The sequence below is a fragment of the Thunnus albacares genome, chromosome 17 (genome assembly GCF_914725855.1).
Source record: "Thunnus albacares chromosome 17, fThuAlb1.1, whole genome shotgun sequence".
Lineage (NCBI taxonomy): Eukaryota > Metazoa > Chordata > Actinopteri > Scombriformes > Scombridae > Thunnus > Thunnus albacares.
In genome coordinates this window covers 5205852-5230396 of record NC_058122.1, presented here as the reverse complement: position 1 = coordinate 5230396, position 24545 = coordinate 5205852, and the positions used below count along the sequence as shown (strand labels likewise).

General features: G+C 39.2%; 1 protein-coding gene across 1 annotated transcript; it reads left to right on the top strand.

Annotated features, from left to right (window-relative positions):
* Positions 1 to 332: 332 nt before the first annotated feature.
* On the top strand, positions 333 to 8396 carry LOC122967463 (dual specificity protein phosphatase 3-like). The gene is made up of 3 exons (XM_044332140.1): positions 333 to 643; positions 5044 to 5276; positions 6188 to 8396. The coding sequence occupies exons 1-3, from the start codon at positions 468 to 470 to the stop codon at positions 6394 to 6396; spliced, it is 618 nt and encodes a 205-aa protein (XP_044188075.1). The 5' UTR covers positions 333 to 467; the 3' UTR covers positions 6397 to 8396.
* Positions 8397 to 24545: the final 16149 nt, after the last annotated feature.

The following is a 24545-nucleotide window of genomic DNA, read 5'->3' as shown; positions in this document are numbered from 1 at the left end:
CATGGTTATAATCAGGCCAATATTTACAGATGCAAGTAAAGACAGACAGTAAAGGGCAGTGCTTTTGTAGTAAAAGTGGAAGTACAGCATTATTTATCATAAAGTATCAGGTCTCTATCAAAGAAACTAAAAATAATTATGAAGGTTAGTAAATTTTTAAACAAAATTAGTAGAATGACTCCTGATTTCATTGCATTGTCTCGCTTCTGAAACCAAATCTACACCCTTGCATAAGAGTCTTCCTTCTTTTCCTTTTAATATCTTGGAACACCCACGTTGGGAACCACAGACCTCGGGCCCCCCAAGAATCCAGGACCGGCCCTGGCTGTGAGTTTTATTTTCACAGCACTGAGCGACTCGTGTTCAGTCGCTCTGAAGGCAGCCTGGTAAACCAACACCTGTCTGCCACATTCACCTTCCTCCTCTTCTTCCTCCTCCGTCTGCGAGGTGTTGTCCGGTTTTCTGGTATGAAGAATAAACACAACCAACAGGTAAAGATAGTGGCTCCGAACCGACTCGACATGTCGAGCTTCGACGTTTCTCTCCAGCAGCTCAATGATCTGTTGACGGACGAGAGCGGCTTCTACAGCTGGCCGACCAAACACTTCCATGAGGTTTACCCGCGGATCTACGTCGGCAATGCGTGAGTCATTGTTGTCATTTTCATAAATCCTCTTTTATTTTTTCGACACGTTAGACAATACCCATTATACCTGATTTATTTTCGCCTAAATTTGACCTAAATTAAAACAATACATTCTACCTCTAATGATCCTATTACATTATGTTATCAGGCAGATTCAGAGGCTTTGTTTAATTCTAGAAAAGGTGAAAGAATTTCAAAAATAGCAAAATGGAGCAGAGGTAGAAGGAGACAGAGCTGGCAGGGATGGAGGAGTTGAAAATAGATTGTCTAACCTGCAAGTCCCCTGTTGAATTCAAATATGCAGAGAGACGTGCTCCACATTTCAATCTCTGTAATCAAACATTACTGACTTGTGTGTGTCTCTGTTAACACTGGGTGAGTCATTGGGTTTGGACAAACACACACACACACACACATACACACACACATACTCAGGACCCTATTATGAGTTTTGGTGTCACATTAGCATTTTCAGTTTATGGACAAACTGTTTTTTCACTAGCCTACATACATTTGAGCTAAATTCACATATTAACAAGACATGTCATAATTTAAAATATAGACACTGAGCCTGTGTTAAGAAGCTGGTTAAAGGAATAGTCAGACATTTTTGGAAATGCATGTATTTGCTTTCTTGCAGGGAGTTAGATGAGAAGATCAATACCACTCTCATGTCTGTACAGTCAATATGAAGTTACCAACAGCTGCTTAGCTTAGCACAAGACTGGAAGTATAGGGAAACAGCTAGCCTGGGTCTGTCCATAGGCAACAAAATCAGCCTACAGCTCATTAATTAACACTTTATATCATGTTTGTTGCATTCGCTTGTTTCATTCGTATTCATTCGTAAATTCTCAGTGATTAATAATTAATTAATAATAACTAAAACAATGGGCTAACAATTGCACACAGCAGAAGTTACTTACTTTTAGCTGATGACCATGGATTTTGTTGGCTGAAATGACAACTGGATTGAAAACTCCTTCTCCAGCTGACTTTTTAATGTTTCCAGGGGACTCAAGAGAAAAGGATTTGAGTCTGAGAAGTAAACCTACCCAACCCAAGTAAAAAGCAGGACAGAGCCGCTCAAAACTCTGATTTTCTAGAACCTTTGCTTCCCAAGAAGTCAGGACTCAAAAGAAGAACCAGCCAAAAAAACAATGGCTATTTATGGCTAGTGTACAAAAAACTTAATTTTGAATCCTGCAAGCAGTGGATGTTCCAGTCCTGAACAGGTATTTTTGTAATGTAACCAATTCCACATAATAATAATAATAATAATAATAATAATAATAATAATAATAACAACAGTAAAGGTAGCTAATGACATGCCATTGACCCCTTAGCTTTGGAAATAATGCAAGGTTACTAAAGTTGCTGTGTATGCTAATGTCTGTAGTTTACATCAGAGCTGATAACACACAGTTTTATCAATTACTTACTCATTTGATACTGAGTATTGCATGTTTTGGCATTTGGAAGAATCCAAAGCTTGACAAGCCTTCCTTTGAGTAAGCTTTGCTAAGCTTTGATTGGACAATTGCTGGTTGGGGGTGGGGTTTACGGAATGCTCATTTGCTCTCTGCAGAACTATATGAACCCCTGAGATGACACAATGGGTTACAAAGTATATATTTCTTCAAAAGGCTGAATTAGAGGTCAGCAGTGTTCAAATGTTGGGAAAGGGAGGATGCACACACAGTATATTGTAGTATAATGATATATTACAATATGTTGCCATATAGATGATTTGTCCCCTCTTTAATCACTCTAATTATAGTTATCTTTAAAATAATTTATAAAGAAGTTACCAACATTGACCTTTAGTTTAAAGATCCCCTCCAGATATGTTTTAGGATGTATATAAGATACTCTACTATGATTAATAATTTGTGTCTCATATGGATTTTTTTAAAAAAAAAAAAAGTTCAATTATCTGAATCACTGGGCCACGACTGGCTTCCAAACTAGTTATGATGTCAAAAATCATGCTCATAGGCCCACCCCTTAAACTCAGATTTGTGATGAGCCTCCTTCAGAAGATAAATGTGAAAACGAACTCTGCTCATACATCATTCTGCACAGTAAAGCTCAAACATCCAACTGTATGAACAAGAAGCGAAACACATTTAGGGGAGAGGGACTTTAAATGACAGGTAGAGTACATTAGGAATAATAACTCTTGCAGGAACTTGAAAGCATTCCCTGACTGAGTTATAAGGAGAAGCTCGTTCACAACGCAGATTACTGCACAATCACAGGTCTTTCATATGTGCTCACATACAGTATAGGGGAAAGTATATAGTATATACAGGCTTTCAAGCAAATGTGTGCTTTAAATTTTAAATGATCAGAACTAAAAGCTTTAGAGCAGAAACTCTTAGATGGCTTTTTTTTATTTGTCCGAGCACAGTCAGTCATTCTAGTGTATTTCAGGAGAGAAAACCTCTCAAGTGTCTCCTTTATTCTGCCTGCCCCCCTAAAAGGAGTCATAATGGACAGAGCAGAAACACTTGTGTCTCTTATATTGGAGAGAAAATGTCCTCACTAATATAGGAAGGGACACACAAATGCATACACTCAGCTCTGTGAGGCTTAGTGGAGAGAACATGCACCCACGCATCTCTCTGTTTTTGTGTTTTGATGTATCTGTCCTGGTTCCCCTGTGTAGTCTGAAAGCCTGGCAGGCCTTTTTTTTTTCCTGGAGGCGTGATGTTGCATTCGGTATTAGCTCCAGTGTGCATCAACTCGTTATTTTTAGCTCTCAATATCTAAAAGGCAGGAGGTGCCAAGTGGTACAACAGTCCCAGAGGTTCACAGTGAAAAGCTGCAGTTCTCTGTTTGATACAGCAGTGCATTTGTATAATATAATATATTAATCAGAAAGAAGAAAAGGGAGAGGGGAAAATTAATACTGTAACTCTTTCATAAAAAATGAAAGCTTGGGTCAGTAATGTTATGTAATACACTCTCAGTGGTATCAGGACCAGAAACACAGACAGTTGCCAATAAAATTTGTAGAGAAGGAGTATAGGGAACAGGCAGGCAGGAACACGGTACAGAACAATCTGGCAAGTGACTGAAGCAACCAGGCAGGTATGTATATATACTGTGTGGCCAATAGGTAATGAGGGTCAGGTGTGCAGGGTGGAGCAGGGTGAGGTGACCTGCAAAGGCATCTATGAGGGCAACTAGTGGAGAGGTTTGGAATGATGTCTGGAAAAATTCAGGGGAACAAGTTGAGAGGTTGAATGGGGAGACGGGGTGAATGCCATCATGGCATGTATGTATATGTATATGTATGTATGTCTTCTGCAGCTCTGGAGGAGCTTTCTAAAGTCTGAGAAAATGACCATGATGATGTCACCAGGTTGGGCTTTGAGAGTTCAAATGTTCAACAGAAAACTTGCATTACAAGCACATAACTACCTACTATATGTATATAAAGTAACTTGTCACTTTTTTTAAACCATTCAAAGAGAGTCAAATTCCTTGCATATGTAAACATACTTGACCAATAAAGATGATTCTGATACTGATTCTAAAAGTCTCGGCCTTTGCTACATTGATTTTGATCTGACTTATATTCTTTTTTAGCCATGCTAGCAATATGGCTCTGAGGATGGCAATGTCTGTTCACCACTTTGGTCCAGACTGAAATCTCTCACTAACTGTTGGATGACATTCATGGTCCCCAGTGGTTGAATCCTACTGACTTTGGTGTTCCCCCTGACTTTTCCTCTAGTGCCACCATGAGGTTTACATTTGTGGTTAACTATTGGATGGGTTGTCATGAAATCCCCCTCAGAATAAACAGCAATGACTTTGGTGATCCCTCAACTTTTAATCTAGTGTCATCATCTGGTCCAATAATTTGGTGTAATGACCAAATACCTTCAAAACTAATGGCAACTAATGACCTTGTGTTTTAATACTAATCAGTAAATAGTAGCATGTTAACACTAAGATGATGATGTTAGCATTGTTATTGTGAGCATGTTAGCATTCTTATGTTAGCATTTAGTTTTGAACCTCTGTGCCATAATTACCCTGCACTACTCTCCTCTCAGACCTGCTCAGAAACTTGTTTGTGTGCTATTGTATCTAATTTGACAGCTGCTCAGCTTCTAGCATGCAGCTCTTCACCAGGAGGCTGAGTCATTTGTCTCTTTAGATTTATTGCTACTATTGTTCACACTGCTGAACATTTAGAACAATAGAATTTAGCACTAACGGGATCACCTCTAGAGCTATGGAGCTAAGTGTAGTCTGGCTTTAGTCCAACAGTAAAAACATTAGATTGTGTTTTCTTTAATATCATTCTCAGCATTAGCGGTATGTTTGAAATAAACTTCACAGCATTTACAGTATTTGCTTTGCTTACCAACCTGATGCAGATTTGTGGCGACAAATGTGATGCGTCTGAAGCGTCTGGGCATCACTCACATCCTGAACGCCGCGGAGGGGAACTCCTTCATGCACGTCAACACCAATGCTGAGTTCTACGCTGGCACAGGCATCATCTACCACGGCGTGCCAGCCAGTGATACCGACCACTACGACATCAGCGTTTTCTTTGAAGAGGCAGCAGACTTCATCGAGAAAGCGCTGGCGTACAAAAATGGAAAAGGTCAGAGGATTAAGAGAGCTGAGATGAACAGAAATGAAATGCAGACTTGTTGGTTTTTTTTGCGTAAAGCATAGGGTCGTTGAAAAAAACATAGCATTTTGATATTTCTTTATGATGATCACATTTTTTGAAGTTTAACTCATTTAATTCAATTCAATTTAACATTTAGCTAATTTCAAAGTTTGACTGACGTTTGTCACTGCAGTTATTGCATCATATCCTGTTAGAACACAACAGTAAAGTACATTGATAGTATACTGTATACATACAATATGCAGAATCGAATTTGGCTTTGAGAATCATTACATTAATATATCTAATGGGGAGTATAATTGAAGGTCAACATTAAAGCTGCACTAATCAAAATTTTGATATAAACAATGGATCAAATGTCTGTTTGTAATGTGAAATGGTTCACCCCTAGTGATGAACACACAGATTATTGTCACTTTAGTCTGCTGTTCCCTTCAGTTCTACAGAACTTTTTAGCCTATTTTAGTTCCTTGTTTTGGTTTTCTGGCCCACAAATTCTGCTCTCATCAACCCCAATTGTTTCCAGCTATAGTTGACAGCTGTTTACAGTGAAACAGTTCAGATAAGCCTGCTGTACGCTACATGCTCAGCACAAAGTTAGCAACTTTCTTGTGAACATGTGGAGCATTTATTTAACAACTAAAGAGTCAGAGTTGGTGGAAACCAAAACTGAGCTGAAATAATGGTTTGCTAACACATTAGCATTAATAATTTGACAAGGTAATAAAATGACAAGTTTTTTTCACAGGTTTTTCCACTGCCTCTGAAGTGGCCAAAGAATCAAAACAACCAAAATTCAACTAATGCTGCTTTAAACTCAAATGTTGAATGTTTAATTTTGATCAAACTTGAACAGTTGCTTGTCTTTTCTTCTACAGGTAAAGTGTACGTTCATTGCAGGGAAGGCTACAGCCGCTCACCTTCATTAGTCATCGCCTACCTGATGCTTCGCCAGAACTTGGACGTCCACACCGCTCTGGCCATGGTGCGGCAGAAACGAGAGATCGGACCCAACGATGGCTTCCTCCGGCAGCTCTGCCGGCTAAACCAGAGGCTGGCTGCTGAGGGGAGGTTCTGGAACAAATGAGGCAGACAAGAGAGAAGTTACACTGTCTGTAAGAGGAGAAATCTCCTCTTAGAGAGCAAAAGTATGCTTAACTGCACGTCACTCTCTTTCACTTGTTCTACAGCTTTAACAAGCCACAGATCTGTGAGGGAAGGTTCTGGAAGTGAGGAGAGGAGGAAATGAAAGAGTTTAAACTTTATGTTTTCTCTTAGACTAAGGCTGACAGCACTGAGTGTATGTATACTACAAAATTATACATCTTACATCTTTGACACATATACACAGTATTTTAATCTTTGTGTTCAGGCTAACAAACGTCCACAAGATAATTCAATGTAATGTGTAACAGTCCAGGTACACTGTATTCACTGAGTGTGTTTACATGCTCTCACTTATATTCTGACATTTATCTTACAGTAGTTCAGCTCTAAGTGACATTGAATAATGAGTGACCATATTGTTCTTATCCTGTATAGTGTTGTGTGTTGTCCTGCTGCCCACTAGTCCAGAGAACAATATTCAAGTAATATACATTACAATATACTCATTGTGGGAAGTGGTGAAGAAATAGATAGTGTAACTGATGTGATACTGTCACCGCCTTTATTCATCCAGCCTTCTCTCCATCTCTCTTCCTCCCTCCTGGCATCATGCCCTTTGTCTCCTGCAAACACTGCCAAATCTCTCAGTCCCAGCCGCTCCCAAAGGGGATTTCTAGTGGACACTGTGATTTTTCCTATTTAGTCAAATTTTCAGGATGTTATTTTTTTAAGAGATGATATTCAGAGGATGATATAAAAATATTTTCAGTGTAACATCCCCCAGTATGTTCTAGAAAACGGCACAATCTTTGATCTGTATTGCACTCACATCTAGAATCCTGCCTCAGAGGTATTTCTCAGTCAAAAATGTGTCTTGCTGTTACGGTGCTTTATAGGAAGTAATTATATTTTTCAAAGTGAAATTAAGCCGGTCTGATATTACAGGAACAGCAAAGGGAACTGGGAATAGTTCAACATTTTGAGTAATTTATAAGCTTATTTGCTTTCCTGCTGATGGTTAGATGAGACTGACACCGCTCTCATGTTTGTATGCTAAATGTGAAGCTATCACTTAGGTTAGCATAAAGACTGTAAACTGGGAAACAGCTAGCCTGGCTCTGTCCAAAGGTAAAAAAATATGCACCTATCAGCAGCTATAATACTCACAAATGAAGTTGTTATATCTGGGCATAGTAACTTCTGTAACCTCTTGTAAAACCACAAAGTGTAATTTTTAAGCTTCAGTTTTTGTACAGTTTTATGTCAAGCTTTAGTGTATAGATGTGTCAGTGGTATCAATCTTACCATCAAACTATCTGCAAGAAATGTAATATTTCCCAAGATGAAGGACCATTCCTTTATTGTTGACCTTAGGAGATCTTAGGAGAGTCTCACTTTCTAACACTTAGCAAATCTTGACAACATAAAGATTGTTGTGCAAATGCAACATTTGTATGGACCTCTTCTCATTCTGTACACGTCCTGTCAGGCTGCTGAGGATCACCTGTGACTTTATGCTAGTGAGTGAATCACTTAAGTTTCTGATTGTAATTGAAACACTGCCAGAATGTGACGTATACTTGCCTGTAACTACTCAGTCGACACCTTTTGCACATTAGTGTTTTTACATTCGTGTCTGTCTTTTTGTCAGAGTAAATGCAGTTTTATATTGTACAGCAGCATGCATTGTAATGCCAAAGTGTTTATATTCCTTTGTTAGCACAGCTATGTATCTGTGTATATTTATTGAGTCACAGTGTGCATTATTGAGTGTGCGTTATTCGTCACAATGTGCTTTATTGAACCTGTGAATCATCATGTGCATTACTGAGTAGGATGTGATGTAACTGGTCATGTCAGTTGGCTTTCATAGGGTCTCACAGATTATGACACTGCTCATATGAAGTGCACTTTATCTAATGACACTGGTGATTGTTGTTGCTCTCTTTTCATACATTCAGTAATAAACTGTCAAAACAACATGGCTGATTTTATTTATTTATTTATTTACTGTATTTATTTATTTGTCAGGGACGATGCGAAAAACATTGTAACAGGTTAAAATAACATGAAACAGATGTGTTGCATATAGGATTTCTAGCCAAGGCTATTATTCGACCCCTGTCCCTGGTTAGGCTTTTCTACTTAAAAATAGTAATAACATATCATTACCAGAAGTACATTAGTTAAATAAAGCTCATAATAAATAGTGAAATTCTCAATAACAACAGTATTTAAATCACATAACATTCAGTTTATATGTGTTTATGTGTGCACATGTGTATATTCCCTCATTCATGACAATATGTGTATAAGTGCACAATGTTTATAGGTGTGTGTGTCTATGTAGATGCATGCACGTACGTAGTCTTAATGAGTATGTACGTCTGTGTGCTTATCTATATGTGTCTGTTCGTACATGTCCATGTGCTTGTGTGCGTGCACAAGTGCATGATCATTGATGAGTGATCGCAGGTTTTGTTTAGTTTCAGCCAGTGTTTCACCCTTTCATTAAATATTTCCAGATCAGTTTGTGTTTTTATTTATGTTGATGTATCCCAATGTAAAATGTATTCAAGAGTTTCTTATAACAAACTACCGATTGCTGAGGTGACGCCTATTCTAGAGTTAGTAATGAATTACAGACAAACTGTTGTTGACTGTTGTTTTGGTCCTGTCTCATGTGACGTCACTAGTTTACTGTGACTGATGTAACACTTCAATACCACAGTCAATGGTAGATTGCTGGGTGGTAATCACTTTGTCCTGTGGAGGGAGCAGTAGTATACTGTAGATCTGCAGATCAACAATTCAAACTGCAAATTCCCATCACCATCACACTAATAAATGTATTAGAAGCTATAACTATTGCTATTGGAGGAGCTTTCTAAAGACTGAGAAAATAACCTTGATTACTTCGGCTTGAGCATGGAAACCACAAATTTATATTACAAAGTTACAAACATGTGGATGTATACTGGGCAGGGGAAGCCTAATGAAATATGCCAATGAGTTGCATTATGGGGAGTGTAGGATCTTGCCTTTTTAGAGCTTGACTCATACTAGAGACTAAAGATATTTCAGCCTCTGTTGTATCAATTTTGTCTAGTTTTTAAGCAAGTTTGAGTAAGTCTCACAACTTTGTGGAAGTGCACTACTAAACTAGTGGAGTACCATTTTAGTAATTATTAATTTAGTATTTTTTTTTAAATAAAACTTTAATAAAAATGAAAACTGTAATAAGCTCAAAACATCTTTAAACGCACAATATGTAATTTCAGCCTCTAGGGGTCTCTCAATCAAAACAATAACAAAAGACGGAGTGTGATGATGGTGTGAAGTAGCAAGGGATCATGGGAGTTGTTGTCTTCGTTGTTAAATCATGGATGTATAAAGTCAACGACCGAAAGTCACTAGTGCGCATGCTCTATGGGCCGCACAATGCGGAAGATCCGGGTACTTTCATACCGGGAAGTCGATTTTTTATTGCTTCATGCGCCACTGAGCAACTTTCAGAGTAATGAACGGGGCCCCGTCTCTGATGTTGTATCCAGTTTTCTTTATACATCCATGTGTTAAAAAACCAGCTTCAGCGGGACAGGATTACTCCAGTGTTAATCATTCGGGATGTTTTTACCGGGAGCCGAATTACCCGCAGAGGTCTCCTCCTCTCCAGAAGAAACGGACCCGGTGATTACAGGTAAAAACACTAAATAATGCTGTTTCACCTAAAAAATCCGTGTTTCTCCGACGATGTACGGCGACCACCGGACGTCCGGTACGGGCTGTTAGCCGAGCTGCTGCTAACACTTGTTCGATTTATTTCTCTAATAACTTTAGATCCAGATGTTCAGCCGGTTTCTCCCGGGAGCCGAATTATCCGCAGAGGTCTCCTCCTCTCCAAAAACAAACATACAGGCAGATTAAAATTGTTAAAAATACTAATTAAAGCTGTTTCACCTAAAAAATCAATATTTCTCCGACGATGTTTGGTGACTGCCGGACTTCCTGGAGGGGCTGTTAGCCGAGCTGCTGCTAACGTTTGCCCAGTTTAGTTCTCTGATAACTTAAGATCCAGATGTCCAATGACTAAATCCTTCTTCCAGCTAAAAGATATAGTTAAAAGCGACATAAATTTATCATGAAAATGTGGCTTAAAACTGAATAGAAGTCAACTGATAACAGTTTCTGTGGAACAACCACAACGCCGATGTATTATCTTGTACATGTTTAAGTCACGCTTTGGTAGACGCCATTGTAGCGCTGTATGCATCTGGTGCGTGTTTACTCTTTGGTAGAGGAGGTATGACGACACTGGCATGCGACCAAATGAAACGGTCCATTACTTTGATTAAATACAGATTTCTCTGGGTTTGAAAATTGTTGGAAACATTTGGGATAAGGTAAGTGCACAACTAAACAAAATATATAACATACGTCTAGTTGTTTTTAGACATTTTAATGTCGAATAATTACATATTATACCTTTAAAATTGAACTGTTAAAAAATACAGTTGAATGAGATGATTTATTACAATTTAAAATCAATATAAAATCACAATAAATTACTAAATTGAATCAACAGATTGATAATGATAATAATAATTTATTATATAGTACTGATTCATAATTTAGGCTATAACCAGTAGTCATAGAAAAGTGGGAAAATGGAAATGAGTCAAAATGATTAACAGTGTAAAGTGGAGCTGCGTTTTATTAAAATATGAGCGTATGAGAATATGATCATACACGGACAGCAGTGAATTTAATCCTGTTTACATCTGCAGCAGGACACTGCAGGAGCTTCTTCCTGCCTCAGTTTCATTCACCATGATGATTGTTAGTTTGACTGGGTGTTAGTTTTCAGAGTTGCCACTAGAGTGCAGATTTGGACTGGCTGTGGCTCACAGATAGAAACACAAAACATATATTCTATTCTTCAATCCTACCCACCACTCAGCATGTTTGTCATGATTATTACATTCATTTTTTTAAATTATTAGATTATAGATTATATTACCAAGAAAAATATATGATTTTATTGATCTACCGCAACCACAAACCGAACTAGAAATTTCTGAGCTGAAAATAATTTCCTATATATGTTAAATATACATGATGTTTGTCTTCTGATATGTCTACAAAGAAAACTTTTTACAATGTACTAATTAACATCCTCAACATGTAGGTGGTTCACCATCAAAATAAAACAAACACCACTCGCTAGCTCTCTTCCAGCCCCTCAGTTGCTTTTAATAGGCACCTCCTCTCTTATTAGATGTGTATGTGTGTGTGTTTGTCTGGGTGTGTGTATGTGTGTGTGTGTGCATTCCACAGGTCTTGGAGGTTGAGCTCCATGGTGGGGCCTCTCACCCTCCCTGATGTTTTCTTTCCTCTGTCTTTTTCTGTCTCATTTTCCCTCTCATGTGTGTTCATGCTCTCTCTCTCTCTGTCTCTCTCTCTCGCCCATTTTAAACAAAGATCCTGAAATATTGCCATAAAGAAGGCCCCTCATTACTCCGGCTTTGCTTTTTTAGACTGAACCAAACAAAGTCAGCATATTGCTGCCCCAGTGTGTGATTTCAGATAGCATGTTGGTGTTCCGGAAGTGATTTTTTTTTTTCCTAGAATGGCGAAGTCATGACTTGTCCTACCTGCCTTTGATTGGCTTAGTCTGATATTCTTACCCTAACCAATCTCACTCATCATGCCTAAACCTAACCAGCCCAACCAATGAAGGCAACAAGTACTAATCAATCAGCGTCTGTGTCTAGTGTGATGTATAACGTACGCATCAGGCAGCGACCTGCTGCGTCCAAAATTCCATACTAACCTGCTCTTTAGTACGCTAAAACAGTATGAGATCTTTTAGTATGTCCAAAACCTTAGTATGAAACCAATAGTACATGAACTGCATACTATTTACAGGGGAAATATTACAGTATGGAAGCACTGGACATTACTCCGGCATAAATATCCCACAATGCAATGCAGTAGTGACAACGACAACAACATAACAGACAATGGTGGACAGCAACCAAGGCAGCTCTGGCGTAACATCAATAACGATTCAATTTAAGTGCAAGGTTTCACTTTGCTAGGCGTAATATATTTTTTTAAATTAGTGTTGCAGAAGCCAGTAGAGGTGATTCCAGCTACCAGGGTTATGCTTGTCTCCAACAGGCAAGGAGGCTCTCAGTGATGAAGTGACATGATAATTACAGCTCATAGTCCTGCTACTTTTTATTCACACAAGAGTATGTTGAACAACAGTACACATATTGAGTATGTAGTACATAGTTTTATCTTTCTACACAATAATGGTGAGTGAAACCTGCTGTTTCCCCAATTCACAGTGGTGTTAGCGTCTTGGTTGCTATAGGTTATCTGCTAACTGTTTCCTCAGAGATTTTTAAATCCCCCAGTGGCGGGTTGCACACATAACACATCATCAAAATGTCACACCCCTGTCCCACCATGCCAGCTCTCCCTTTTACATAGACATCGATTCGGCTCTGTGACTACCTCCGCTACTGGCATAACAGCAGAACAACAGTGCCCCCCCCCATTCTGTGTTCATTCGTTTTATACAGAATGGCAAGGTGGAATAATGGTGCAACATTCCTGCCTTGAACAGGCTATATAAAAGGGGCTTCTGTCTCTATCTGTGTCCTGGTCTGATGCATGGAGTTGATGCAACGACATGTCTGTTAGGAGAGGAGGGGAACACTCTTACATAACACCAGTCCGCATGAATGAATCCATGGTGGTGGGGCAGTCGTGTGCTTTCAAGTGTGCGTGGGTTTATTTGGGGTGAGTCAGGTGTATGTGAGTATAGTGGAGTGTGAATCCACCGTGTAGATCCTCATTTCATTTCTAACCAGTAGATCTAATTTTAGCCTCTTAAACCTCTCTGTCCTGCCGATGGGTCAGTCATTACAAACTCACACTGTGCAGCTGAACATTCTTCAAACCAACAGAACTTTATTTTAATTACTAATGAAGAACTCAAAGTTTCAGAACATATCAAATATGTCAGGGTGAATGTTGGGAAAATGTGAAATGATGCAAAAAACATTTAGAATATTTCCATTTGATGGAATGATAAAATTCTTGGGTTTGAATATATATATATAAGACACTGTCAGATAGTGTGAGTCAAACATTGTGGGAAATACGCTTATTTGCTTGCTTGCTGAGAGTTTATGAGAAGATTGATACCATCATGTTTGTATGGTAAATATGTAGCTACAGCCAGCAGCATTGTAGCTTAGCTTAGCACAAAGACTGGAAACAGGGGGAAGCAGGTAGACTGGCTCTGTCCAAAGTTAACAACATCTGCCTGCTAAAGCTCACTAATTAACATGTTACAGCTTGTTTCAATACAAATCCATTCAAAAACAAAGTGTGTAAAAACCACACATTATGATTTTAATGGGGGTTATGTGCTTGTCTATTTCTTGGTTGGGAGCAGCGACTGTCTCTAGTTTTGTTTTCACTGTGAGGTTCTCCATTGGATGCATTATTTAATTAGTCTGTGTGCTAAGCTAGGCTAACCCACTGTTGGTGGTAGCTTTATATTTACTGTGCAAACATGAGAGCAACCTGGTATCACGCCATCACGGTAATACACCTGCTGGTCCACCGTGTCAATGTCATGTTTTGCCTCGCCTAGGGGTGAAAAGTACACGCATGTGTAGGGTTTTCTAATATGGTGCTTCTATCAGCAGTAATCAGCAGGACAATATCATTTATCTGCTTTCCAAAACTGTTACAAATCACTGTTTAAAAGCAATTATGTTTTGTGGTGTGACAACACTGTGGTTAAGGTCTGGTTATGTTTAGCCTCAAAAACCACTTGGTTAGGTTTAGGGGAAGATCATGGTTTGAGTTGTAGTTAGGGTTCTTGGAAAAACTGCAGCTGAGTCCACTTTTTACTATCTATCAATCTAGCCATAAACCCAACCAGCCTCCTCCTAATAAGGATATTTGTCACCTCATATTGTTATAATCTGAACTGCGTCACTTTTCCGGGTCATAACAACTGGATGGAGTTGTTGGCATTGAGTTTACATGCGTGTGCTTTTCACGCCTAGGCGGGGAAAAATATGACACTGAAACGGTATCCTCTAGTGGATCGCCAGTATTACACGCTTTGGTGTTATACTGGACTGCAGAAGGAAAGCGGATGGGCTTATTTCCCAATAAATAAAAAATCTGTTTGTTTACAGGGAAACAAAAGGGTAAACCTGGATTTCTGTAGCATTAATAATTAAACAGATAAAGGATTTTATTCCAAAATAGAATATATTGATCTCACATGATGGATCTCAATCTTTAACAAACTGATATGATAAAACGTGTTATGTAATCAAATCATATGTGCCTCAGTCAGCAACATGCTTTTATGATGCATGCACGTGTGTGACAGTGTGTACAGGGCTTTTCTTAGAGCTGGCAACATCAAAAGTATAAGCAATGTCAGTGAATATGAGCATCATCAAAATACACTGTTCTATTTTTAGACATTTGCTGGAAGCACTTTTCCTTTAGTTGAAGGGAAAAATCTGTAATGGATGTCCCGGTCTGTCAATCTGTGTACAAGTGTGTGTGTGTGTCTATCTCTTTGTCATACACACACACTATACATGCCAGTCTGCGGCATGTCTGCTCTGTACCAGCTGTGCCCTTCTGTGTTTTTTGGAAGAGAATGGGGGGGTGGTGGGCTGTGAAGGACTTTGGATTGGTGGAGAGCAAAGCTGCTCATTGTTACATCATCTCCTCCACAACAGACCTCAAACCAATTTGACATCAACTGGCTTTCTTGAGTCTCAGAGTTCGTAATAATTTAGTAGTCTATTTCCAGATTTAGCAAAAGTGCACCATAGATAAACCCTTCAGATTGTGCCAGTGGAGTGTGATAATATGGAGCACTGTTTTCAGTAATGTCTCACCGTGCTTCAATATTCCCTGCATATCATTTCCCAGGATGACTCTCACCGTTCGAGCAAAGTCATCTTCCTCATCATCACACTCGTGTAGAGCAGGGTTGACAGTTTACGACTGTCTCTGCTGCTGATGGAAAAGGAGACCCAGCTCCTGTTTGACTTGTGTCTCCCTCCTTTCCTTCCATTTGACTTCACTGGCAGACCTGAATGACTGGAAGCGGGACATGTCACAGGTTACACCAGTCGAGAGGAGAACCAATCAGAAACACTTCATTTCTCATGTCATGTCAAGTCAAATGCTTTATCAGCGAAACTCTTGCACATTTCCAAGTTTTCTTTCTGCAGTGTGTTTTCTCATGGAGGGTTTCTGCCATTGCTCTGTCTAAAAAGGTGAAACATGATATTTCGGTTTTGTGTCCACATTTTTACTGTATTTGATAGCATACCTATGTGGCAAATGCATTCGCTTTTTCCACAATATTTTATCATTAAACAAACTCATTCTCCTAATAAGCCCAAAATTTAGCAGCTTCTCTGGGCACCAACAAATACACTATTTAAGCAAAGTATGCAGTCAGCTCTGTACACATACTTTTGTGTTCTTTTTGTCTGGGATTGTTTTTTGTGATTTGGGTTAAGCCTCTTAGCTCCTGTGAAGGGAAATCTTAATGCTACAGCATTCAATGATACTTTAGTGTACTTCTAACCTTGTGGAAACAGTTTGTCCCTTTCCTGTTTCCATGATGAAAGTCAGGTCCATAAAGAAATGGTTTAGTTGTGAACCTCATCCAACACCTTTGAGATGAACTGGAATGCCGACTGCAAACCAGGCTCCTAAATCTTCTCTTTTCCTTTCTTTAATATGCAATTTCATGTTAGTGAAATACATTATTTTAGCATTAATATCAGGCAACTGTTTTCCTGTTTTAGCTGCAAGCTTATTTTCTCTACAGATGAAGTTGAACCCATCTAAAAATGAAATCTGGAGCCATTTTAATGGAATCAATAAATAAAACTGGCAGAGATGAGTGACAAAACTGAGCTCACAGTTACAGTAAATGACTTTCTGTGGAGATTTTAGTCAATCATGGGTAACTTACTTTTTAGTGTGTGTGTGGGTCAGTCATATGTGCTGTCAAACAGTCAGGAAACCTCCCTCATTTAGCTAGACAGAAACAAAGTAGGCAAATTGATATCAAATAATTTTATAATGCTGAAAATGAATGTCACACAGCCACAAACACAAACAGCTTTGAGTCGAGATGCCATTCTCTGATTGTGCCATGAATGATTTGTCACAGAAAACAAGACAGAACAACAACCGTGCCCATTAGAAACCCACAACCAGCATTATCAAATACCATCAAACTCTCGTGTGGAGGGCGCTTCAACCCACATCTCATTCAGCTTTACATTCAACACTGTGCTGTGCCAAAAATGATGGCTGCTTTGCAAACAGGAAATAGCCTTCTGCTTGTACAGGGCCTCACATGATGTCTCTCAGATACACTAATTAGGGCCAGGCTGTGTGGTACTGCATAAAGTCACTGTGGAAGGGAGCTTGAGGGAGCAATACAAAAACAAGAGAGGACATTTTCATCATGGGAATAGTAGTGTGGGACTTTAGGTCAGAAACCTTTCTTTTTCAAGGCACAATTTACTGGCCTGTATTGAAGCATGCTGGACACAAATAGAAGTGTGTAATTGCATATTTGCACTTGAGGAGACTGAGGTCTGAAGAGGATAAAGCTCTCTTCAAAATTCTTTTTTGGAGGGCAGGAGCACAATTTTTGATGTTTTTGCCATTGCCAACCATTTGAGTGTAATTTTGACTTGCTTTTAAGTGTTTCATTTGGCCAAACTACTTGATGCATCCCAACTCTTGTCCTGATGAAGGTTCAGTCCTCTCTTGGTTTGTCAGGGCAGAACACACATACAGAAGGAATACAATATCTTCCAGCTGATGTTAAATACTCAAAGAATGGGTTTATAGTTCATGCTATCAATTCCTTATAGACAAAGTAAGTGTAGTCACCTTTTTAGAGCCACAACATTGTCACAACGATGTATCTTATAACCTGAACAGATTCTGTATGAATTTTAGCAAATTTATCCATCCTCTGATGTATTGAGGGTTTTTTTCAGTCTAGTTTTCATTTCAGGGATGAGGAGAGGCTTCGGCCAGGAGCTCCCAACTAAACTCTTCAAACAGCCAATTTTTATGTAAAAATTTTGGGCCATATCCTAATCTTCCTGAGATCACTTTTGGGTTCCATATTTTGCCAACCAGTGGTGATTCTCCTTGCTTGAGACTGATCACTCCCCCTACTTTACTCTGGCACAAAGCAGTACAATGAGGTATGAATAGTTGTATAAATCTCTTTTTTTTTTTTTTTGGTCTCTGTTTTGTAATTTTTTCTTTTTGAATGGTGAGGCTTTTTCCCATCAAAAGCAATATTTTTGTCACAACATTAAGATTAATATATGGCAGATTTATACATCACAGAATGAGCCCTGGTCTAAGCTCAGTTGAATTTGGAGCAGTCTCAAGGCTATAATCAGGACGTGGGCATTTTTTTTAAAATTTTTTTTTTTTATTTATTTATTTTTTTATTTAAATTGACCCAGATTAGGAGTAAGAGCAAATGCCCAGTTTAGCAAGTGATACAGCCCAAGCAACTGTGAAAAACCGGATTCAGGTTAATTCACTTTCAGTTCAACTAACCCAAGAGGTGGATTACGGCTTTGGCAATACCTTAGCTTACAACTAGCTACTTACAACAACTCAACAAGAAACTTATGAAATGTTCGCACCAGTATAATAAGTATTAACTGTATTGGAAGTAGATATACTGTGTGTTTTTATTAGTTGTACATAAGTCTTAAGTGAAACTGAACTTGAAATGTGGTGGGCTGTGAGGTAAGCAGGAGTTTCTTTAGAGGAGGCACACCCTGTTTTGTGGGACTAGGCTCATTGGTCCACATTACACGGTATGAGAGTGGGAGCAGACATCAGGCAGATGTTAGATCTGCACATATGTGCATGCTATGGGTTATCTCATAGGTGACTAGCATTATCCTAAAGTGACAACATGAAAAGTTAAAGATTCACTGTGGCTGGTGGTTCATTGAAAGGACCACTTCCTGAAAATCATGTTTGTATAAATGCAAATAGCTTGAATGTGGGAGCAGATACGACAGAGAGTTGTGTTCCTAATCAGTTATTTAATTACTAATTCAGTTACAACTAATCATATTCCAAAAGCAATGTGCTAAGACTGAATAGACATTAATCTCCAATGAGAGTGACTATGAGTTGTTTTCTTTACAAACTAATTACAAGTTAAGTGAAGATATCGCAACAGCTAGTTAGCTAGCTGTTAGCTGCAGCTCCTCTAATGGCTGCTTGATGCTAGATTCAAGAAAACTCTTATGTCTTGGAGGAAAATTATGGTAACCATTGTTACATTATGAGGATTTTAAGGCTTAAAGGGAATCAGGCTAAGTACTGTAGCATTCTTCCATGCAGTGCAGTTAGCCATGGTGGAAAAAAGGCGGGAAGTGGGATACCCATATCCAGGCTTCAAAACATGACAATAGGTTTTCATTAACTTTTGAAAAATCTACAATATGAATCAAAACCAATGTTTGTCTTACTTAAAGGTTTGAATAATGCAATTCACCTATAATTATGTAATATAGCGTCAAGTGCTAGCATACACACTGCAGAGCTGACTGTGGTGCAACTCTCATGAGTTACATGTACTGATGTGACCAATAGGCTTATTCCAAAAAAGTACTTCCATAGTGTTGTGTAACATGTCATTACAGATTTTACAGGCAACCAAAAAAGAAGTTTAAATGCTAAATTGTATCCCAGAATTGGATAGCAGACTTTTTTTTCAATCAGCTGAACTGAAGGTGAATTGAACCCTGACCCTTGGATGACATTTGAGCACAAGCTACCACTGAACCAACAATGGTCTCAAAGTGCATACAGCCATTTTCTCATAGTAAAGCATCAACACAGATAGACAGACATTCACTTACCAAGAAAATCTGATGCAAATTAAAAACGACATTAAAGAATAATCATAAAAAACAACTTTTTTCCTATCCAAAACAAAGTCACTTCATCTCTTGCTTTACATTGCTCAGGGTTTTCAGTCCTCACACCACAAATATTTTATAAACATACTATATTAAAAAAAAAAAGGACTTATCAGTAGCAGTGTGTCACACAATCAGGGTTTTAACCCTGCCTGCAAACTCATCCATCCTAGAATAAGCAGAACAACGAACACTTGGTGCACAACGAAAGCAACATCAACAACATCAAAAACAACATGTGTGGGACTTCACACCATGTCTTTAATGGTACAATTTCAATTATTTTACATTCCACGTGTGGACATATTCCTGCAGGGATTGTCATCTTTCTCCACCAAAGAGCTAGCATGAGTTGGGGTAGGTGTCTGTGAGTGCGTTCGTGTGTGGGGGAAAGGAGACGGAGGTGCACACTAAGAGGACAGAGTGAAATAAATAGAGAGGGGACTGGGATGGGGATGTAAATTAGGTAGAAGATGGAAAATGGAGATGCAAGGATGGGGAAAGACAGACGTGAAGAAGAGAGAGAGGATGTTTTCCCTGGGTAAGTAATAAAAATAGTAGAAGTAGTTATTTGTGGAGTTGCATGAGAGTTAAACTGCTTCAGAGTAGTTGTTACAGTTTTGTGCCGGGCTGCGGTGGCAGAGTTTGGCATCAGGTTCACATTATAGTTTATTGTAAACGTAACATAAAACTTAACCTTAATTTTAGTTTTTAATCTAAGAGAGAGAGAGAGCGAAAACACAATTCTGTGGTCACTGTGCAAAAAAGACAGAGACTTTTCTGGTTATTTTGCAGCTTGGCTAGGATGTGATACAGGGTAGTAATACAGAGCACAACATTTGAGGCGACTCTGAAGAGCCTCGACATTGCTGCTATTGTCCAACAGTGCTTTAATGACACCAGGAAATGTGACAAAATGTTTTTGACTGCGTGGGAGGCATTTTCATTTGCTTTGCCTGCAAATTACCTTGTATACCACCACCCAGGCCATGTTCAGACACACAGAGCAAGTGCATTTTTTTGTAATATTTCGAATTTAGATAATCCTTGTAGGAAAAGAAGAGGAAAGTGTCATGCCACTCCTTATGAATTGGCTCTGCACATCATAAAAGTTAGAATAAGCACTCCATGTGATTAGTTTGTTGCAGCCTCTCAAGATGTTAGTCATGCTGAAAATACAGTATTGTGTGCCTGGTTGCCTTGTCACTATGACAACCGTGGTTATATACGTAGTAAATGAGTATACTCCAAACCCAAATTCAATCTAATCAATTAAAAATGACACTGTTAAAAACCAGATTTAAAGAGTTTATTGGATTTGCCTGCTGTCTGAACATAACATTATTATAGCTAGCTTCGATGTCCAGGTAAAATGGCTTTTTGGTCAGGAGGGTATTCACTGACTATTGGTCTGTCTCTCTGCTATGCTGGTGCAACTGATCATGGCTGAAGGCAGTGTGCTCTGTGGTGCTGGTGTGTTTTTTTGTATTTAAAGAGGACAGGGGGGGGATTTCTCCAGTGATCATTTGGCTGAAAGACAGAGGAAGAGAGAGAGAAAGAGAGAAAGAGAGAGAGAGAGCGAGAGAGAGGGACAGACAGACAGATAGACAGACGGAGAGGCTGTGCTGCCAGCTCAAATCTAAATCTCAATTCATGACGCTATGTGCATCAGACCTGATCTCATCTTTGTAGTCCCGAAACAGGGGAAAAAAGAAAGAGATTTACTTCTGGTTAAGGTACTGTCTTGTGCTAAGTAAAGTGACCTCAAAAAGGTGGGTAAACTCTGAAGGTTAGTTGGTGATCACCACAAGGCAAACAAGCATCATAAAGAATTACAATGCCTAGACTCAACTGATGCATATCTTACAAATATAAATACAGACAGGTGGGTAAACTGCTTTCTGACAAGTCCACCCTCTGCTACATGATAGGTCAGACAGATTCATCATCTGATTTGAGCTGGCAGCATCAATTCAGCCACTGACAGCACTAATGCCACATACAACAACTGTCACATTTATATATATATATATATATATATATATATCTATATATCTATAAATATATGTTTCTATATACTGTATCATGTCTATTTGTATTAGCGGCCTCTGTGAGGCACATGAACATGTCAGAATTACTAAGCCTGTGGTTCCTTGTCTGAGCCATGACCCGGTTGCAGCAAGGCTTGCGTTCACAGTGATAGTGAGCAGAGTATGGTACAAACACAGCAGGCCTGGAGACGGCAGGTGTGAAACTGTACTGCTTGATCATCCTATTGCTGTGTATGTGTGTGTGTGTATATATCCCTGTATAATCAGCGCTTATGGTTCTATTTAAATACCCTGCAACATAGATTAGTAACACTGAGAGTGGCGGTGCCAAAAGGCCATGACACAGTCCTTGTTGGTTTCAACAGGTAATCCAGAGATGAGATAACGGAGATAACGGTGTGTGGTTTTATGTGCGTGTGTGTGCTCTCACAGCGACGGACTGAGATACTTTAGAGAATATTATTAAGACTACTAAAGACAGGCAGGAAAAGGAAAGATGTTGGAGGAGGGGGTAAAGGAAGGGGCTGAGGGCTACTAAGGGATACAGACATTGTGGTTTTAGTGCAACAGAAAAAAACCTGATAGTTATTTGTAGTGGATGGCAATTTGGGATATGGTTGGTGGAGCTTATTTCAGCAGTGTTGAATTCATAGTGTAAGTTTCTGGGATCGGACAGTCGCTCAGAAAGCCTTTTTAAATGGTTTGGTGTCCATTTCTGCAGCGACGGCGAGGGAAGGATCTGGAGAAAATAGGGTCCATTTGTGTGTGGCGGTTTGCTATTAGCTTGGCCCGAGTCACATCACTACTCGCCACAGTCGTCCACACGTGCCGTTTCCCTCCTCTCGGCCGGGATGAAACCGTATCCACAGGCGAATACTGCTGACTCACTTGCTGTTTATTTCGCATACCTCCCAGTCACCACCACAGTAGTCCGTTGGCCTGATCCAATCAGGCCAAAATGGCTTCCACTGGAGTCCCAGCTTCCAGCTGTCACTGTACCCTGACAGCTTCCTTTAGGTTCAGTCGGCATCGTCACAAAGTCACCCCTGCCCTCAGTGTCATTTCAGGTTTCCTAAATAAAAACAGAATCCAAAGTGACTGTTGGTCCCACGCGGTGTGTGATAAAAATGACTTCTGCCATGTCAGCTGTCAAATGTTGATCCATGGATGGCCTGGGTAAAAGAGCTGCCGCACACTGTCGGTGGAGCGACACACTCAACAGGTCCACGTTGGCAACTCCTTTGTACACTGTGTGTAATTATATGTATATATTTATATATGTGTGCATGCATGTGAGAGTGTTGCAAACGGAGGGACAGCTGCACTGAGATGAGAGGTGAGGTAGAATCTGTCGGTTTCAGGCGGGACTTGAAACAGGTACAAGTGACGGGGGGAGCGCTCAACCTATCAGAAGACAGAGGGAGGTGAGGAGGCAGGCTACGGTGTGATAGACAGGGCGGGGCTCACATACACACATGGGGCCAGGAAGTGTGGTGGTGCAGCCCAGTGGTTATTTAGGGAGGAGGAACACAACAACTGAGGTAACACATCAAAAAACTATTGAACGGGTGTGTGTGTGTGTGTGTATGCATGTGTGTGTGAGGTAATGACAACAGGAGGTATGTGTCGGAGAGGTATTCTAGCAATATAAAGTATATTCATATACTGTATGTGAGTACTCTAGAGAAGCCTAGATTACTTGCCAGTGTTCATGATTAACATGATGTATCAGTTTTCAAGTCATATTGTGCCTACATGTATGTTATAATTAGTTTATTTTAATTAGGTTTTCATTTGAGATTGTGATCTAACAATTTTTTTTTAACTACACTAAGTGACACTGTTCAATAATTAGTCTTTTAAAAGTAGTGGAAACACTTCCTATGCAGCCTATAGCTACAATACACTTATAAACTTCATAATGCTTCACAACAATATGACAACAATCGTGTCTCACACCTGCTCAGTATGACTCGACTCATTTTTCATGAAATGAGTGCTATGAATAAAACAATGCTTTCTATTAACATACTGAAAGAAGGGTTGTAGCAGGCTATCATGAATCTTACCTCTTACAGTCTAGAGTAAGAGTATGTTGATACGTAGCAAACACACGTTAATTACTCTGACAGCAAAGCCACAGAAGGAAAAACAGTAGTGGTGTCACGCTAACATGCTAGCAATGACGATTTTAAACCTGCAAGAACTGATTTTTTGGCCATTTAGGAACAGTGGAAACAAACTGTGGATGCAGCACTAACATTATTGTCACCATTTATGTTGAAGTGGTGAACTTGTTAGCAAACAGTTGTATATTTACACATCCAGCAGTTATGGAGCACCATTAGCATTCATTTGGAGTTTCTGGCCACCTGGTGAATTTCAGCCCAGTCTCTATTTAGCTCTGTTTTTGACCAACTCCTGAGAAAAACATCTGGCTCTTTAGCTGCTAAATGCTCCACTAAGTTTAGCAGCTAGTCGCTAACTGTGTCCGTCTTGTCTATCACTTTTTGTACAGATTTAACAAACAAGGTAATGTATTAAATAGTGAGCTTAAAGGTGTTTCTTCCTATTTCCAGTCTTCGTACTAAGCCAAGCTAACCAATTGCTAGCTTCATATTAAACCGACATAAGTGTGGTATGGATCTTATTTAACCATCGGAAAGAAAGCAAAAGATGCCAAACTATTCTTTTAACTTAAAGCAAACAGCAAGCATTTACTGTATAATTCAAGATAATATACTGTAGAACAGAAACCTCACCATCCAAGCTATAAATACATTCTTACTTGAATTAGACACTGACTGCCACAACCACAGAAAGCACCATGATGTTCATAACATCTTTATAACCCATTATAATTATACATATAATGACTAATAACTGACTTATGTCTTATAACTGCAGTTATATGACATCATAATGCAGAAAAAGCTGACAGCAACTGATAATGCATTATAATGTGTTGAGTCAAGTCAATTTTATTTGTATAGCCCAATATCACAAATTTGCCTCAGAGT

Coding starts and splice junctions, on each gene's coding strand:
- LOC122967463 (XM_044332140.1), top strand. CDS start 468: ATGAAGAATAAACACAACCAACAGGTAAAGATAGTGGCTCCGAACCGA. Junction 644..5,043: donor CGGATCTACGTCGGCAATGC/GTGAGTCATTGT, acceptor AACCTGATGCAG/ATTTGTGGCGACAAATGTGA. Junction 5,277..6,187: donor GGCGTACAAAAATGGAAAAG/GTCAGAGGATTA, acceptor TTTCTTCTACAG/GTAAAGTGTACGTTCATTGC.